At 51.7% G+C, this 14564-nt stretch overlaps 6 protein-coding genes across 6 annotated transcripts; 3 read left to right on the plus strand and 3 right to left on the minus strand.

The window, feature by feature from the left end:
• Window positions 1–4023: 4023 nt before the first annotated feature.
• Window positions 4024–4710, minus strand: J4E79_004837 (uncharacterized protein; the record flags this gene model as incomplete). The annotated part of the gene is made up of 1 exon (XM_049353719.1): window positions 4024–4710. The coding sequence occupies one exon, from the start codon at window positions 4708–4710 to the stop codon at window positions 4024–4026; it is 687 nt and encodes a 228-aa protein (XP_049212167.1).
• Window positions 4711–5738: 1028 nt separating this feature from the next.
• Window positions 5739–6813, minus strand: J4E79_004838 (uncharacterized protein; the record flags this gene model as incomplete). The annotated part of the gene is made up of 2 exons (XM_049353720.1): window positions 5739–6544; window positions 6609–6813. The coding sequence occupies 2 exons, from the start codon at window positions 6811–6813 to the stop codon at window positions 5739–5741; spliced, it is 1011 nt and encodes a 336-aa protein (XP_049212168.1).
• A 686-nt stretch (window positions 6814–7499) lies between these two features.
• On the plus strand, window positions 7500–8337 carry J4E79_004839 (uncharacterized protein; the record flags this gene model as incomplete). Its single annotated transcript, XM_049353721.1, is given in 3 exon segments — window positions 7500–8118; window positions 8133–8269; window positions 8320–8337. The coding sequence occupies 3 exon segments, from the start codon at window positions 7500–7502 to the stop codon at window positions 8335–8337; spliced, it is 774 nt and encodes a 257-aa protein (XP_049212169.1).
• A 1301-nt stretch (window positions 8338–9638) lies between these two features.
• Window positions 9639–11528, plus strand: J4E79_004840 (uncharacterized protein; the record flags this gene model as incomplete). Its single annotated transcript, XM_049353722.1, has 2 exons — window positions 9639–11302; window positions 11366–11528. The coding sequence occupies 2 exons, from the start codon at window positions 9639–9641 to the stop codon at window positions 11526–11528; spliced, it is 1827 nt and encodes a 608-aa protein (XP_049212170.1).
• Window positions 11529–11893: 365 nt separating this feature from the next.
• On the plus strand, window positions 11894–13102 carry J4E79_004841 (uncharacterized protein; the record flags this gene model as incomplete). Its single annotated transcript, XM_049353723.1, has 1 exon — window positions 11894–13102. The coding sequence occupies one exon, from the start codon at window positions 11894–11896 to the stop codon at window positions 13100–13102; it is 1209 nt and encodes a 402-aa protein (XP_049212171.1).
• Window positions 13103–13303: 201 nt separating this feature from the next.
• Window positions 13304–14066, minus strand: CUTAB1 (Cutinase; the record flags this gene model as incomplete). Its single annotated transcript, XM_049353724.1, has 2 exons — window positions 13304–13473; window positions 13529–14066. The coding sequence occupies 2 exons, from the start codon at window positions 14064–14066 to the stop codon at window positions 13304–13306; spliced, it is 708 nt and encodes a 235-aa protein (XP_049212172.1).
• Between the last annotated feature and the right edge of the window lie 498 nt (window positions 14067–14564).

The raw sequence follows: 14564 nt of genomic DNA on the forward strand, positions 1-14564 counted from the left end.
TGTTCGCGTCACCATTTCACTGGTCCCGGTCGTCCAGAACTGCCCACGCCACATGAGACGCTTTTCCTTTTTGCTGTAGATGGTATTGCTGATAGGGTCGTTGTGCGTAGCCTTCGGTTGATGGATATCAGTGAGGCTTGACGCGTACCAAGTCGCGTCACGACGCCGATAAGGCGATAAGGCAACAGCGCTACGCCCTATCGGATTTCATCTCTGGGGAACCTTTCACTCTCAGTACCAAAATCGCGATGGCAACTTTCATTCAATACTCACGATCCTCAATTGCAACGCTGACCACAGGTTGTCAATGAATGTATCGTTCCGAACAATCTATCTACAGGTTTCAAGATCGGCGCGCATTCATCATCCCTGTCTCGGCGTGGCACCCAATGTACTCGAAGAATTGCTGGTCCGGCTCCAGCACGTAAACCTCATGAAATAGCCGGAGAGACAATACATTGTTCAACTTTTTCGCATACATCAGGAAGCCTCCGAAGATGTTGATATGCGTCTGGTGGCTTTTACTCCAGTATTCAAGCGACGCCAGGTCATCGAAATAGCCCAAACCGAACGTTCTTTCACTGTTCGCCTCGAACGAGTTTGAATCCACAACATCCCACAAGTTCATCGCGTAACATCCAACCTCGCGCCCTTCATCACGTAGAAACTTCATCCCCTCGACGAGCACCGGATGCATTGTATCGAGGTAGAGTTTGCGCTCTCCTGGTAGCGTGTCGGACCAATCCTGGCCCGATCGAATCACGCACAGATTGGGCCTGCCGGATATACGGACGCGTTTTGAGGAATCTGCATCATCACTCGAGCCATTTGCGGTGCCATCCTTAGAGCACCATCTATCGCCCTCGAGCTTGTTGTCTTGAGCAGCGGCTAAGCGATCCCGCATGCTACCCCAATACGCGTGTTGTTCCAACTCGCCTGAGATCCTCTCTTGCATGTTGGCCGCTCCTTCTGGATTCTCAGGGTTTGAGAACACTGTTTCAAAACGATCCATCGTTGGACACAGAATCTCCTGGAACCACCCATGCCCATCTTTTTCCCTGTCTGAACTCTGCCACCAAGTATCGAACCCAGATTCCTCCTGCCAGCTGCTGTGCAAGTCTGCGCTGCGCCAATATGCGATCACGGCGATGCTATAGGCACCTCTCTTGTCGATTACGGAGGTTGTTTCCCAAAACGACGGGCGCTTTGACTGTGGCCCTCTACTCACGAACTCCTGAAGTTTGGTAACGGCTATGCCGTCGTTCCCGGTAACAGAGTCGTACTGCGCTCCCATCATGGCCATGACGAGATCATTCATTGTAGCCTGGAATCTGGAGCAATATCCAGGGAACGGCGGAATGTAGTTGGACGGCGTGCTAACTGGGCATGTTCTCTCCCTGCGATGGTGCTCTGGAATTGCGTCCTCTGGCATCTTCAAGACTTATTCGAGAAGTTATATCGGATCTGTGGGAAAAAGATCCGTCGCACTCCTCGTGCCTGGGCGCTGTGTTATGAGAGGAGAAGCCACAGGGCACCGTCTATCGAGTCTTAGCTAAGGGCAAGTCTTGTCTGCCCGCTCCTCGCAGTCCCGTACAACCCCGTACAACGGCACGGGACGCTGTGCAGCAAGGGCCTCGGTTCACATGTGTCTAGGTGGGGCACTGGACAAGGGTCGGACCTCGCGCTAGGCCTTAGACCTGGAGTCTGGATGTGCTCCCGGCATCAATTTTCTTTTGTGCCCAGAGAAGCCACTGTACTGACAGTGACGTAGTATTTGCGCATATGCGCTTCTGCAGCACTCTCATCTGGGAATTTGCGAAGCTGGGTACGAGTTCAAGATCCACATGTGACACAACCCTATCTGCGTGTGCCGCGCGCCGCCAAGGCATGGGCCGCCAGGTACGGCTGAAGGCTGTATGTCAGCCAGGCTCTTTTCCAGTCTCGTGTCCAACTACATCTTATTACCTTCGGACAAGATCGTAAAATGTCAAAAAGCAATTCAACAACCAATTGCGCGACGTTGCGATAGGAATCGGGCCGTTAGATCTTCACAGCGATCTTGGTAGCCAGCACCCCGAGATCACCAAACTACCACAAGGATGATCATTCGAGGAACTGCGGCAACTTATCGCGCCCGGCGGGTTTCTCATCCGAAAAGGCACCCACACCAATCGCTTTGCACCGTCATGGGTCACCTGCGCCCGATTGAAAACCTCCACTCTCGTCGTGTATCGTATAGCTTTCCTTTTTCGGGCATTCCTTTTTACAATGATACTCAATGTTAAGGGCCTTGCTGCTCGGCGTACCCTGATCTCGCGCGAGAGGGCCCTCAACTGTCGATGCTTGTCTCGCCAGCATGTCTAATCCCTTCACGACTGAAGCATGGACCGAATACGCAATTGGTATTGTCGTTATAATACTTCGAATTACAGCGCGCTGCTGGCAGATCCAACTACGTTGGGATGGAGATGATTACTTCGCCGTACTCTGCGCCTTCTTCTTCACCGCTGAACTTGTCATGCTGGAGCTCATCGGCCAGAATGGCTCCATCACTGGAATGAGTAACGAACTCGCGTTGCAACTTACACCCGAGGAAAGCCAACGTGTTACTGTGGGTAGTAAATACCTTCTCGCAGGGTGGATACTATATACGACCCTGATATGGTGCTGTACGTAAATGCTTTGGTAACGGAGCACTCGAGGCCATGTGGTCATACTAATAGGCTGTTACCACAGTAAAAGCTTGTATGCTGTTCTTTTACAGGAGGCTCACGTATGTATACTTTACAAATTTAGATTGATCCCCGCTGATAGCAATAGGCTCAACCTCCAGCAACATAATCTCGTCAAGATTACTGGGGCAGTCTGCCTTGTAGCTTACATCGCTACTATCATCGTGTTCCTCACACACTGTCACCCTATCTATCGACTATGGCAAATATATCCATATCCAGGTGATGACTGCGCGCTCAACATATCCAAATATCTGGCGTTGGTCGTTACGAATGTAACGTGGGTAGCTCTAGAAATGAGCCTGTCCACTTCTGTACCATACTTACAATCATCCAGCACCGATCTCATGATCTTGTATATCCCGCTACCTCTACTCTGGAACGTCCGACTACCTTTGAGAAGGAAGCTTCTGTACGGAGTCTGGTTATGCACCGGTGTTTTCATGATGACAGCAACATTGCTCCGCTGCATCCTGTGTCTTCAAGACGTTTCCCAGATCAACGTTGGCACCATTTGGTCAATCCGCGAAACAGTGAGCCTCTCAAATTTTAAGGCCACTAGGACCTTGCTGATGTTTGCCATAGTTTGTCGGAATCTTAGCTGTCAACGCACCTATCCTCAAGCCCTTTCTCAGTAAAGCAAGGAAAGCTATGTCATCGGTCAAGCCATCAAACGACAATTCGGGCCAGAATTTGCCAGACAGCCTTCGTTTGTCGCATGTTGAGAGAAAGGGCAAAAGGAGGACTGTGCATGAGATCGACAACATAGACATAAGCATGAATGGAAGCGAAGAGCACATTGTGAGACAAGGAACAGACGAAGAAAGAGCGAGCAGTGATGTCAATTCGAGAGATGAGGGTGATGCGGTTTAAATTCGACATTGCGTGTAAAGCATGATCTAGCGCAATGAGTCATGAGCCTGTCAGTAGAAGCTGACGCTTGGTATAGGTACAGCGGCGACGCTGATCAGACTGCTGCGGATCTGTCTCGGTTATGGCACCAGTGTTGCCAGTAGAGTGGTCTATCATCAGATCACGTCTACTGCAACGTAACGCACCATGCGAGTGGTTCTGCCCTGATCATCATCATCGGTGTGAGAACAGGTGCCGCATCAGCCGCAAGACTACTTTCCAGCGTCGGTCGACAATGAAGCCCAATACAATCGGGTGATGAATACCCAATAGCAGGCCAGTTCTAGTGTTGTGAAGCATGGAGGTAGAATTTAGGTCACGTCATGCAAATGCATGTACATGATAATAATACACTCGCGCGTACCCAATATGCTTTAGCTCAATTCTCATCCTCCAACAGCCTCCTCTCTTCTTCGACAACTTCAGCTTTCTTATCATCCTTCCCACCCGACCTCTGCAGACTGACCGCAATCGCCGCTCCGATGATAAGCACGGCTCCCACCAAGCTCTCAGCAGGCGGCGTAGTTCCCCAGATCACCTTCTCGACAACAAGCGCGAAGACAAGTTGCAGATACGTCAAGTTTGTTGCTCTTCCACCTTTCTCCCTCTGCAGGCCTTCCGTCAAGAGAAATTGCAACAGAAACCCGAAGAGCCCAATAATGGCGATCAATCCCCACTGACCGAGCGTTTTGGGCATGACGAAATGTAACGAAGGGTGAACCAGGATGAGCACGAACGAGGCGATCGTTGCGATGAGAGAAAAGTAATTCACCGAGATGAGCGAGTGGGCGCGCTTGCCGATCACTCGGATAGTTGCGTAGGCTGTCGAAGCACCAAGCGTGCCTAGAATCGCGATGAGGATTGCCAGAGCGCGTTGTTCGGTGGTAGTTGATGGTAACGGTGCATGCCCGTCCGAGTCATCGGCTATTGGCCTTGAGTGCGAAGCGGGAAATAGCCATGGTGGTCTCGCGACGAAGAGAACGCCGCAGAATGCGACGAAGCTGCAAAGCGCTTCTTTCCAGGTGAATGGCTCGCGTAACCATAGGAAGCACACAATGGCTGTCATGGTTGGGATTAGGAAAGTTATTACTGTCGCGTCGGAGAATTCAAGCCATGACAGAGAGTCTAGGCGGTATTGTTAGCTGTATTCCAGTTCACTATCGTGACCCACCCCTGCAGGTCACAATCTTATATGGCGTGAGCCGTGAAGAATTGCAGAGGGAGTCAAACCTACAATACAGTCCAAATAGACCGACGAATCCTGCAGTACCTCTCAGTATGAGCAGCCCTTTGATGCCTTTCTGGCCGAAAGGAAAGTCAGGCACCGCATGGTACCAAGAGTAAATCGAGCAGATGATCGTCGTGCACAGCATGCGGATGAAGATGATTTGCAAAGCGTGAAACTCGATGGATGGGTCATTCGCGAGCAGTTTGGCTGCTGTGTTCATCTAGTGCTCATTTGTAAGTGCATGGTCTGCGGCATGCAGTCATTGCACACAAGAAACAAAACTTACGACAGAACCGCATGTCTGTGCCAAGAAAACTAAGAATAAACCGAAATTCTGCCTGTAGAATGACTTCAGACTCTGCGATATTTTGCTCCATATTCCTGGCGGATTGGCTTCCTCGTCCGTATCTTGCGCAGAGCCTGAAGCTGCAGATGGCAGGCGTGGCAAGAAGTTTACCCTTGAGCGCCCTGCGGACGGCGGTGGGTCGGCTATGGTGCCATAAGACATCTCGAACCTTTTGTCGAAATGTTCGCGATTGCAAAGTTGAAGTGGAAGGGCAGAAGCCGTAGCAATGCGGAGCAAAAACCCATGGTCCGGTGACCCACTAGTGGGTCTCTCATTCGGCGGTAGCCCGTGTCTAGCCTTGCTTACTTCAGCTAGAATCTTCTCACGCATGCCACAAGACTGCGAATGTAATACCGATCACAATATTGCCGACACGTTTTTAAGATTTTGAGAAGCAAGTGCAGTTGCAAGTAAATGTATGAATAGAAATGAAGACACTTATTGTTCCCAATATATGTACAAGAAAACCAACTCTCACGTACTACCGAACCTAGCCCGCATCTTTCTACAAGATTTTGGCCTAGGAAAAGTAAGCTGCATCAACCCAGCTCTTGTAGTCGCTGCCCAGAACAGTGGAAGGGCTAACGGCAGCCGAGAGCTTCTTTGAGAAGGACGCCCTGGTACCCTTGGATCCATCACCGGTGTTTGCGTACTCGGCATATGTGACCTTGTCAGTCCTGGGGTCATCGGTATTCCAAACTTTCCATCCCGCGGCATTGATGACATTAGTCATGCTAGTCTTCTGGAACACAACTCGAGAGAAATTCCTCCAAGGACGGCCGAGGTAGTAAGCACCCGCGCTCACCGTGTTACCAGGAGCAGCGGCGATCTTCGAGTTGTTGATGACATAGTATGAGGGATTGGAATCTGAATCGCGACCGTTGGCAGTAATGTAACCCACCGACGCTGTGAGAACGCCCAGAGAGCAACCATCAAACCATGCTATGGCCTTCTGGCCGAAGATGAAATCAGTCGCTCCTTCGATGTAGGATTTGGCATAGACCTGGCTACCCTGCTGGGCGAGGATGGTGTCTTGGTAACCCTTGAACTGGCATCCGTAGTAGCCTTGCTTATCAGCATAAGCACTAAGGGCGAGAGCTTGCGAGCCCTGTCCGCGTGTGTTGACCAGGTTGATGTTGTAGACCTTTAGGTTTGGTGTCCAGGCGCGGAGAGTAGCAGTTTCGTCGTTGTTGGGGGCGTCATCTTGACTTTTGCCCTGGGTGATGGTCACGGTGTTGCCGGTGTAACTGCTAGTGTCTGTCGTTTCGCCGTAAACCGTCAGAGCCGACTTGAGCGGCTTGATGTAGACTTGCTCCTTGTATGTGCCTGCAGAACCGGGAGCACCAAGTCAGTACATGTCTCACATGGAGTTGGTACAGCTAGAACTAACCCTTCGCGATGAAAATGCATTGTGCAGCCGTACTGGAAGCGCTCAAAGCATCAACGGCGGACTGAACAGTTTTGTACTTTCCGCTACCACCCACAGCCAGACATCCAGAAGGAGGACTTGTACGTCCAGCCCGAGGCGCCAGCGTCGTTGGAGCTGCGACAGCGGATGCCGCGAGCGTGAGCACGAAAGCGATTGATGGGAGCATTGTGGACAAAGTAGGACAGTTGAAAATGAAAGTATAAGAGTGAGTGAATGTAGAACTTAGCCTGAAGGCGCGCAGTATGCATATACATATAATAACTTCAGCATGCCGGCTAAGCAAACTATATTGGCGGACTCCCCGGGTCTGACCTAGACCTCCGAACAGCCGCTTAGTGAGCTACGGGGTCGTTTCCCCGCTATGAAAGCTGTCGAAACGGGCGAAGCAAGCCATCGGAAAATTGATGTATGCACCCCAGACGGTGAATCTCTCATCGCGCAACGACTGCGCATGTGCATTGCGCCGGTTGGTGGGAATCTTGTTGCCGTCCGTGCGTTGATTTGGGTTGATTGTAGCGTGTTACAGAGGGCTGACGGAGGCAGTATTGAGGTCCGAAGTGATGCCGCGTGCGCATCGCATTACTGATGGTGTTGAAGCTGACGCGTTGTTGGGCACGACGGACGCGCCTCCTTCTTGCAGGTCGAGGTTTGTGGGGAAGGATCCTGCGCAGGGCCGTGCGTTGATCACGTGAGCTGGTGTCGCGCTAAGAGGCCCGGGATCCACACGTTCCAAGCCCAGCAATTCATTCATTGTGCGACGCTGAGACCAATCTTCCGCAGACCGCGCTTTGACATCAGTTATTCACTTTGGGTGCTCTTGGTTATCAGTATCTGGTCATTCTTTCCCTCGCAATGGCTCCATCACACACAACTGGCAATAGCTGCCAAACAATCGACCTCACAGGTTCCTCACCAGAGCCGGAAGACATGCCCCAGCAACGACCACAACAGCGGCCACAGCCAAGGCCGCCCCAAAGACTAGTTCAAATGTACCTCAAGCCCGAGCCACGCCCCTACGGTATGGCAAATGTCGGGATGGAAGCTAGGCATCCGATGGCTTCCGCGCGAAACCCTGTAGGGCCACAGCAGGCGCGCCCTATCCACCCTGAGCATATCAAACAGATCATCGAGACAGCCGACCCGCGCGCTGTGCAAAAGGTGTTGCTCGACCTTTGCCAAATGTCACCGGCCTTTTCCGGCGCCCTCGTCCGTGGACTTGCGCCTCACTCTGCATCCGCCCAGAGCCTGATCAGCCAGCAACGGATGCAGTCGCATCAGCCCAAGGTCAAGATTCAAGATGAGGATGATAGCGACGAACTCTATGAGGCGGCGAAAAGAAACCTCGTGAAGCCTACAGTTCCGACCCCAAGTCACAACAGCTTGCCTGCACAATCCCGCGAGATCAGCGGAAGTCGAGCTACATCACGGCCTCATGGTTCTGAGTTCGCATCACGAGTGAAGCGGGAGCCACGTGAGCGCTCACAGTCAAGTTCAGACGGCGACATGCACCTTCCTGGAGCCTATCCACGCTCAACCACGTTACGCACGCCAGTCCGGAAACCCTCAGGCCAATCATCCTCTGTCAACCAGACTCCAAGGCTGTTGGCCAGAGACACGCCACGGTCAGCGAGCATCAACAAACAGCCTGCGCCTTTGATAAAGACCTGCACAGTGTGTCACGAACAGATAGTGGACGTGAATGCGCCCTGCGTTTCTCATTCTGGGAAGAGGTACAGGCCACCGGGCGGGTCAATAAAATGGGACTGCTGTCAGGCAGACATTGATGATCCCGGTTGCGAGTTCAACGGGCAACATACGACTGAAGAAGGGCTCGAAGAAGACGCGTTGGTACAAAGGAAACGACCAAGTGCGTCTCCGGTTCCAAGTCGTGCCACACAAAAGAGACCCAGAGCATTCTAGCGAAACTGTTAGGGGTTTGCCAGGCAGTTGGTCGCTCTTTGCTTACAGCGGGACGCAATAGATCCACGCAATGGGTCCTCTTCTGCGATCGTTCTTTTTGTTCTTCAGTTCCAGTCGTCTTCGGAAGACACTTCGCACGTCATTAGTTCATTGCTAGAAGCATAGCGTAGGCGTTTCGTTACTAGGCAGCATCGATATGGCTGCGGAGATCTCAGGCAGCTGCATTACAAAGACTTGTGTCCGTTCTTGATGAGCATGTGCATCACTAAGCCTGCGTTGCCCTTCCTGATTTTCACGAATCTGGCCTCGAAAACTCCACCATTGTCTCTAGGGCCCCAAACTGTTCACCTTCCCATCATGGCCAGCGATTACTCCCGTCGCTTCTCGTGTTCCGGTGCAGGTCTACGCTTCAGGAGACTGTGCCTCACCGTTGTTCTGAAACCCATACACATCTCTTCCAATCCCTAATCTGATGCTTATGACGCGACGGCCACTATTTCTGTTGAGTCACTGCATGCAAGAAACAATCCGACCAGGTCTGCAAATTACATCAAGATTAAAATATGCAAAGTAGGTAACCTAACCTTAATGTAGACTCTAGGGTGTTTATCTTTTTCCTAAGCCGACGTGGAGCGCTCAAGAGGCTAAGAGGATACTGCGAACTGATGGTCCTTTATGCCAATCGTTCATCTGTAGACACGTCTCCAATAGTCTTCGTTCTGAATTCGCTGTGAGCTAGACAACGACCCTTAGTATTCTGCAAGTGTTATCATTACAGGCGGGCAATTTGTCAGTGAATTAGCGGATGTTGCTTGACCGTTATCTCTACGATGCCTATTCTGACTCGTTCCTCACGCGTGACGTCATGCCAAGTGTCTTGCCTGCATTATCATCGTCGCGCTAACCTCCATCTCTCCCACTTCTGCACCCGCCGTCAGGACGCGATAGACATGTAACGGACATACGCACTTTGCGTTCCAGAAAACACGATACCAAGCCGAAGATGCATTGGTATAAAGCTGACAGGTTGCCTCATGAGCATTGCCCCACGAAGTCCGCGCGCCGCACATCATGAAGGCCGCGCTGTTCCTATCGCTTGCAGCTCTTGTCAGAGCGAGTACGGTTTTCCAACTCAACTCTACGTCGTATTATTCTCCAGATCTTACCGCAGCGACGCTTAGCTTTGGCGACCAGTCAAGTCCCAACGCAGAGCCTTTGCCAATCACTTATCTGACCTTTTCGGACCCTATTGTCACCGCGGAGCTACTGGAGTTCACGATATCCTCATTTCTATCGCACGACGATGTATACTCGGAATCATTCCTCCATACACTAGTGCTTGGCGGTTCAAGCACTCTTTCAGACAATGCACATGCATATCTTGGCTCGATCGGGTGCAGCATGATCTACACTGCGTTGGACGCCGGCGTAGCATCCGGCCCATATCTACTTCACCCATCAAAGGCTATCACCAAAGTCTACCGGTTGTATTGGGATCACAGTTTCGCTTTTGTGGAGTCGGTCACTGAAGGTCAGAATGGGACTTTCCTTCCTGTCACAGGTCTGGCGTTGACAGATGCCTACGGAGCTCTTAGTATCGCAGTGCCGTCACGATTATACTATCCAGCACCCACAGAAGACAAGCCTTTGTCGGGTAAACGCCTGGGCGTGAAGGATATTTACGATCTGAAGGGTATCCGAACGAGCGGTGGGAATAGAGGCTACCGCGACCTTGTCGATCCTGCTCCCGAGAGCGCGGCAGCTTTACAAAAGCTTATCGACATGGGTGCGGTGGTGATTGGAAAGACAAAGACTACCCAGTTTGCGCTTGGGGAACGACCAACAGCCGACTACGTGGATCAGCTGGCACCCTTCAACCCTAGAGGAGACGGTTACCAGCATCCCCAGGGTTCATCAGCCGGTTCTGGAGCTGGACTTGCATCGTATGACTGGATGGATATTGCAACTGCCTCCGATACTGGAGGCTCTGTTCGCTTACCGGCCATGGCAAACGGCCTGTTTGGCATGCGTATCACCAACGCCTCACTGCCACTGAAGGGAATCTTGCCCATCTCAGCAATATTTGATACGCCGGGCGTACTGGCTAGGTCGGCGAAGCTCCTCCAAGCAGTGCATAGGAAATGGTACCCAGCCAAGGAATACACATCCTACCCTAAGCGCATCATCTTGCCTGATCTGTTTTGGCCTACAGTCAACAGCACGAGTATGCCTATATTTGATTCGTTCATCTCACAGCTAGCTACTTTTCTTGACGCCAATTTGACAACGTTCAACGCTAACGCCAGTTTCAATGCATACGCGAACATCTCTGAAGGCATAGCATCCTATCTCGGCTCTACATACTCCAACATTACCAACGTGGATCAGTACCGCGACCTTGGTCTACCTTCCAGGGAGCAGTATATTGCCAAGTTTGGCAAAGCGCCCTACTGGAACCCGCAAACACGAGCGCGATGGAATCGGGCCGCGACCTTGCCGACCTCTAGCTATACCATTGCTATGGAGCGCACGCACACCTTCCAGACATGGTTTCGAGAGACGTTGACGCCATCATGCGAGTCAACGTTGGTGCTGTATCCTATGGGCGCCGGTACGGAAGACTACCGCGACATCTATACAGCCGCTCCAGGTGGTATATTTGCTGCTGGATTACCCGGCAACCAGATGTCAGTTCTGGCTGCGCTACCCGACTACACAATACCGATTGGCGCAAGGTAAGCTTGACTGTACGAAGTGCATTTAAGACATATACTGACTTCGTACCTCTACCATTGCAGGACGTATGTCAGCAGGGTTACTGAGAGAAACGAAACGCTCCCCGTTACCATTGGTATGGTAGCTGCGGCAGGTTACGACCACATGCTCATGGATTTGGTTGCTGAACTTGCCGAAGTTGGAATAATTACCGAAAGTGTCAAAACCGGGTCTAGCATTTACTAGGGAAAGCAGAAATATACCCATGGGGCTTAATACACCGAGAACCCGAAGTACGTGCCCGTACGAGCTGCGCATTCAACGATTCCACATCACAAGACCTGCACTCATTGGTTCTTGCTGTGTGCCATGCTTTCCTACCGTCCGAACACATCCCCGCTGTGATTGGCGGACTATCTTTTAGGTACCCTGTCGATCACAACGTCTGGGGTAAATGAAGAGAGTAATCCAAGGTGTCATTCACCAGCAACGCGCTACGAACTAGCTAGCTGATCTCGCCGCCTCTGCGCATGCCGCGTGGAGCTTTCATATTACATCTCTTTTCCTTCAGTCTCCGACATTCTTCCTACCCCGTTTTCTTCGCCTTGAAGATGATCTTCTGCACTGTTCTGCCCCTGCTAATATCCTCCGTCGCCGCCCTCGCTTTCCCGGGCGCAGAAGGCTTTGGGCGAAACGCTGTCGGCGGTCGTGGTGGCACTGTCTATGTTGTTACAAACCTCAATGATAGCGGTGAAGGGTCTCTCCGCGAGGGCGTTTCCCAGAGCGACCGCACAGTCGTGTTCTCGCTAGGTGGGTTGATCAAGATTAAAGAGCGCATGGTCGTGGCCAAACGCGTGTCTATCCTTGGGCAAACAGCACCAGGCGATGGTATCACAGTTTACGGAAATGGGTGGAGTTTCAGCAACGCCGACGATGCAATCGTCCGGTATTTGCGCATCAGAATGGGAAAAGGAGGAGCTAGCGGAAAAGACGGTATAACGATCGCAGAGGGGAGCAACATGATTTTCGACCACGTCTCCGTCTCCTGGGGTCGCGACGAGACTTTTTCGATCTCCGGCAACGACGTCGGCAACATCACCATTCAAAACAGTATCATCGGGCAGGGTCTGCAAACACACTCGTGTGGCGGGTTGATGCAAACGAATCTCGGGAAAGGTATCAGTCTGTTTCGCAACTTATACATTGACAACAAGACGAGAAACCCGAAGGTCAAGGGTACCAATGACTTCACCAATAACGTGATCTACAACTGGGGCGGGGGTGGAGGATACATCGCTGGAGATTCGAGTGCAGCAAGCGAGGCGAATATCGTTGGGAATTATTTCATCAGCGGCCCCAGTACCAGCGTCACGGCGTTTACGCGCGGGAATGAGAACTTCAAGGGCTACGTTGAAGGCAACTTCTATGACTCTAACCGCGATGGCACGTTGGACGGAACGGAGCTAGGTGTGTCCTCCAGCAACTATGGAGGGATGGCTATCCAGACAACCAAGTTTCCCTTCCCAGCGCCCGAAAAGACCCTATCGGCGGAAGATGCGCTGAAGCTCGCCGAAAGTTCTGTCGGTGCGAGTAAAGTGCGCGATGCTGTTGACACGCGACTCATTGAGGAATTGAAGAGCTACGGGAAGACGGGTGAGCTGATTAGTGACGAGAATGCTAGCCCCATGGCTGGGCCTGGAACTATCGACGGTGGAAAGCAGTGGGCGGATGCCAATGGAAATGGCATACCTGACGACGTTGAGGATCAGTTCTCGGATGTGGAAGAGTGGGCTAATAGTTTAGTACCAAGTGGTTACTAGATAGCAAATCGCGGTTGGGCGCGTATCGCAAAAGACTGCATCAGTTTCTTTCGAGATGGTTAGGTTGATTAATCATTTATCTACTGTAAAGAATGTGTACGTGAAGTGAAGAACGACTAAGCATATGCCAATACCGAAAACGCAGCCTGGCTGATAAGATACGAAGTTTCATCTTCGCATCAAAGCCTCTCTCGTAGCCACCTATGCGGAAGCAATTTGAGCCCTCAAGAAGATGGGTGCCTGTACAGCAGCCTCATCCGAGTATAGGAGATGCGCAGGTGTGATGATAAGCGTTCCAGTGCAGACCAAGTCGCCTGTCTCGCAGTACACCCTAGTCTTGCTGGTTGGGAAGCCGGGGATTCTTCCGCCATCTGGAACGTTGTTAGAGACTGTTGTATAGGATGTTAAGAGAAGGAAAGAGCTTACTTTGAAGGTTCTTGGTGTAGCCAAACAGCACTACGCCCTTGATCTGGTTCTGTACAGCAGCACTGAGACCGGGAATAGCGTTCGACATGACTGCAGCGCCTTGAGAGTAGCCACCTGCAGTGATGGGCGTGTTGGGGCACTTGCTCGCAGCAAGGTTGAAGAGACGCTGGGCTTCGCGGATGGCGGCTTGAGAAGTACCGGCTGGAAGCGTGTTCTCTGCAATACCAGCAGTGTATGGGCCACCTACACCCTGAATCCAGGTAGTGGATGCTCCATATGCGCTTTCGAGAGCGCTGGCTGTGAAAGGACCAACTAAGGCGCCCATGTTGCCAGCTTCAGTGCTGCCTCTTGCAAAGATGAAGATGGTTCTTGGGCAAGCAGCGCTACTGCCGCTCTCCAGCTCATTGCGAGTAGCGCTTGACTGACGAGCTTCGAGTGTAATGGGCTGGGGCGCATCCGCCGGCGCAGAGGCGGGTACAGCGATTGGGGAAGAAAGAACGAGGGAAGCAAAAAGAGAAAGAATGGTGACGGACTTCATATTGACGATTGTAGTAACGATGGGTATTGCCTGGTGGCTCTGAAGAGAGAAGTAGTAGAAGGAAGCTGGAAGTTGGCTGTTTGACTGTGCTGTGATCCTTCTCATAAGGGTTCCCTCCTCCCCTTTATATTCTTCTTAGCATGATCAAGATATTGGTTCCAAATCAACATCCTTCGCGCCTACCTCGGTATCTAGACTGCCCAGAATCTTGTAGCGCATCTCTAATAGTGGTTGACGGACGTGAACTCCCCAAAAGAGCGCTGTGACCGTCCTACCAGGTGTCACAACAATTCGAGATACCCTTGGCGTTTCTGCTCTTACCCTCATAGGCAAGACCTTGACTTGAAGAGATCTAGTGAGCAGATGCAGAGCCTTTGGGATGGTAGAGCATAAACGGCAACAGTGGTCCGAAGTATTGTGACACCTGGTAGTCCTTTGTCTCCAAGATCGAGATTTGGTATTTGGCGTTTACCTTCGAGCATCTGACCAGTAGACATC

The sequence above is a fragment of the Alternaria viburni genome (genome assembly GCF_023758015.1).
Source record: "Alternaria viburni strain BMP 2772 chromosome Unknown scaffold_8, whole genome shotgun sequence".
NCBI classification, from domain to species: domain Eukaryota; kingdom Fungi; phylum Ascomycota; class Dothideomycetes; order Pleosporales; family Pleosporaceae; genus Alternaria; species Alternaria viburni.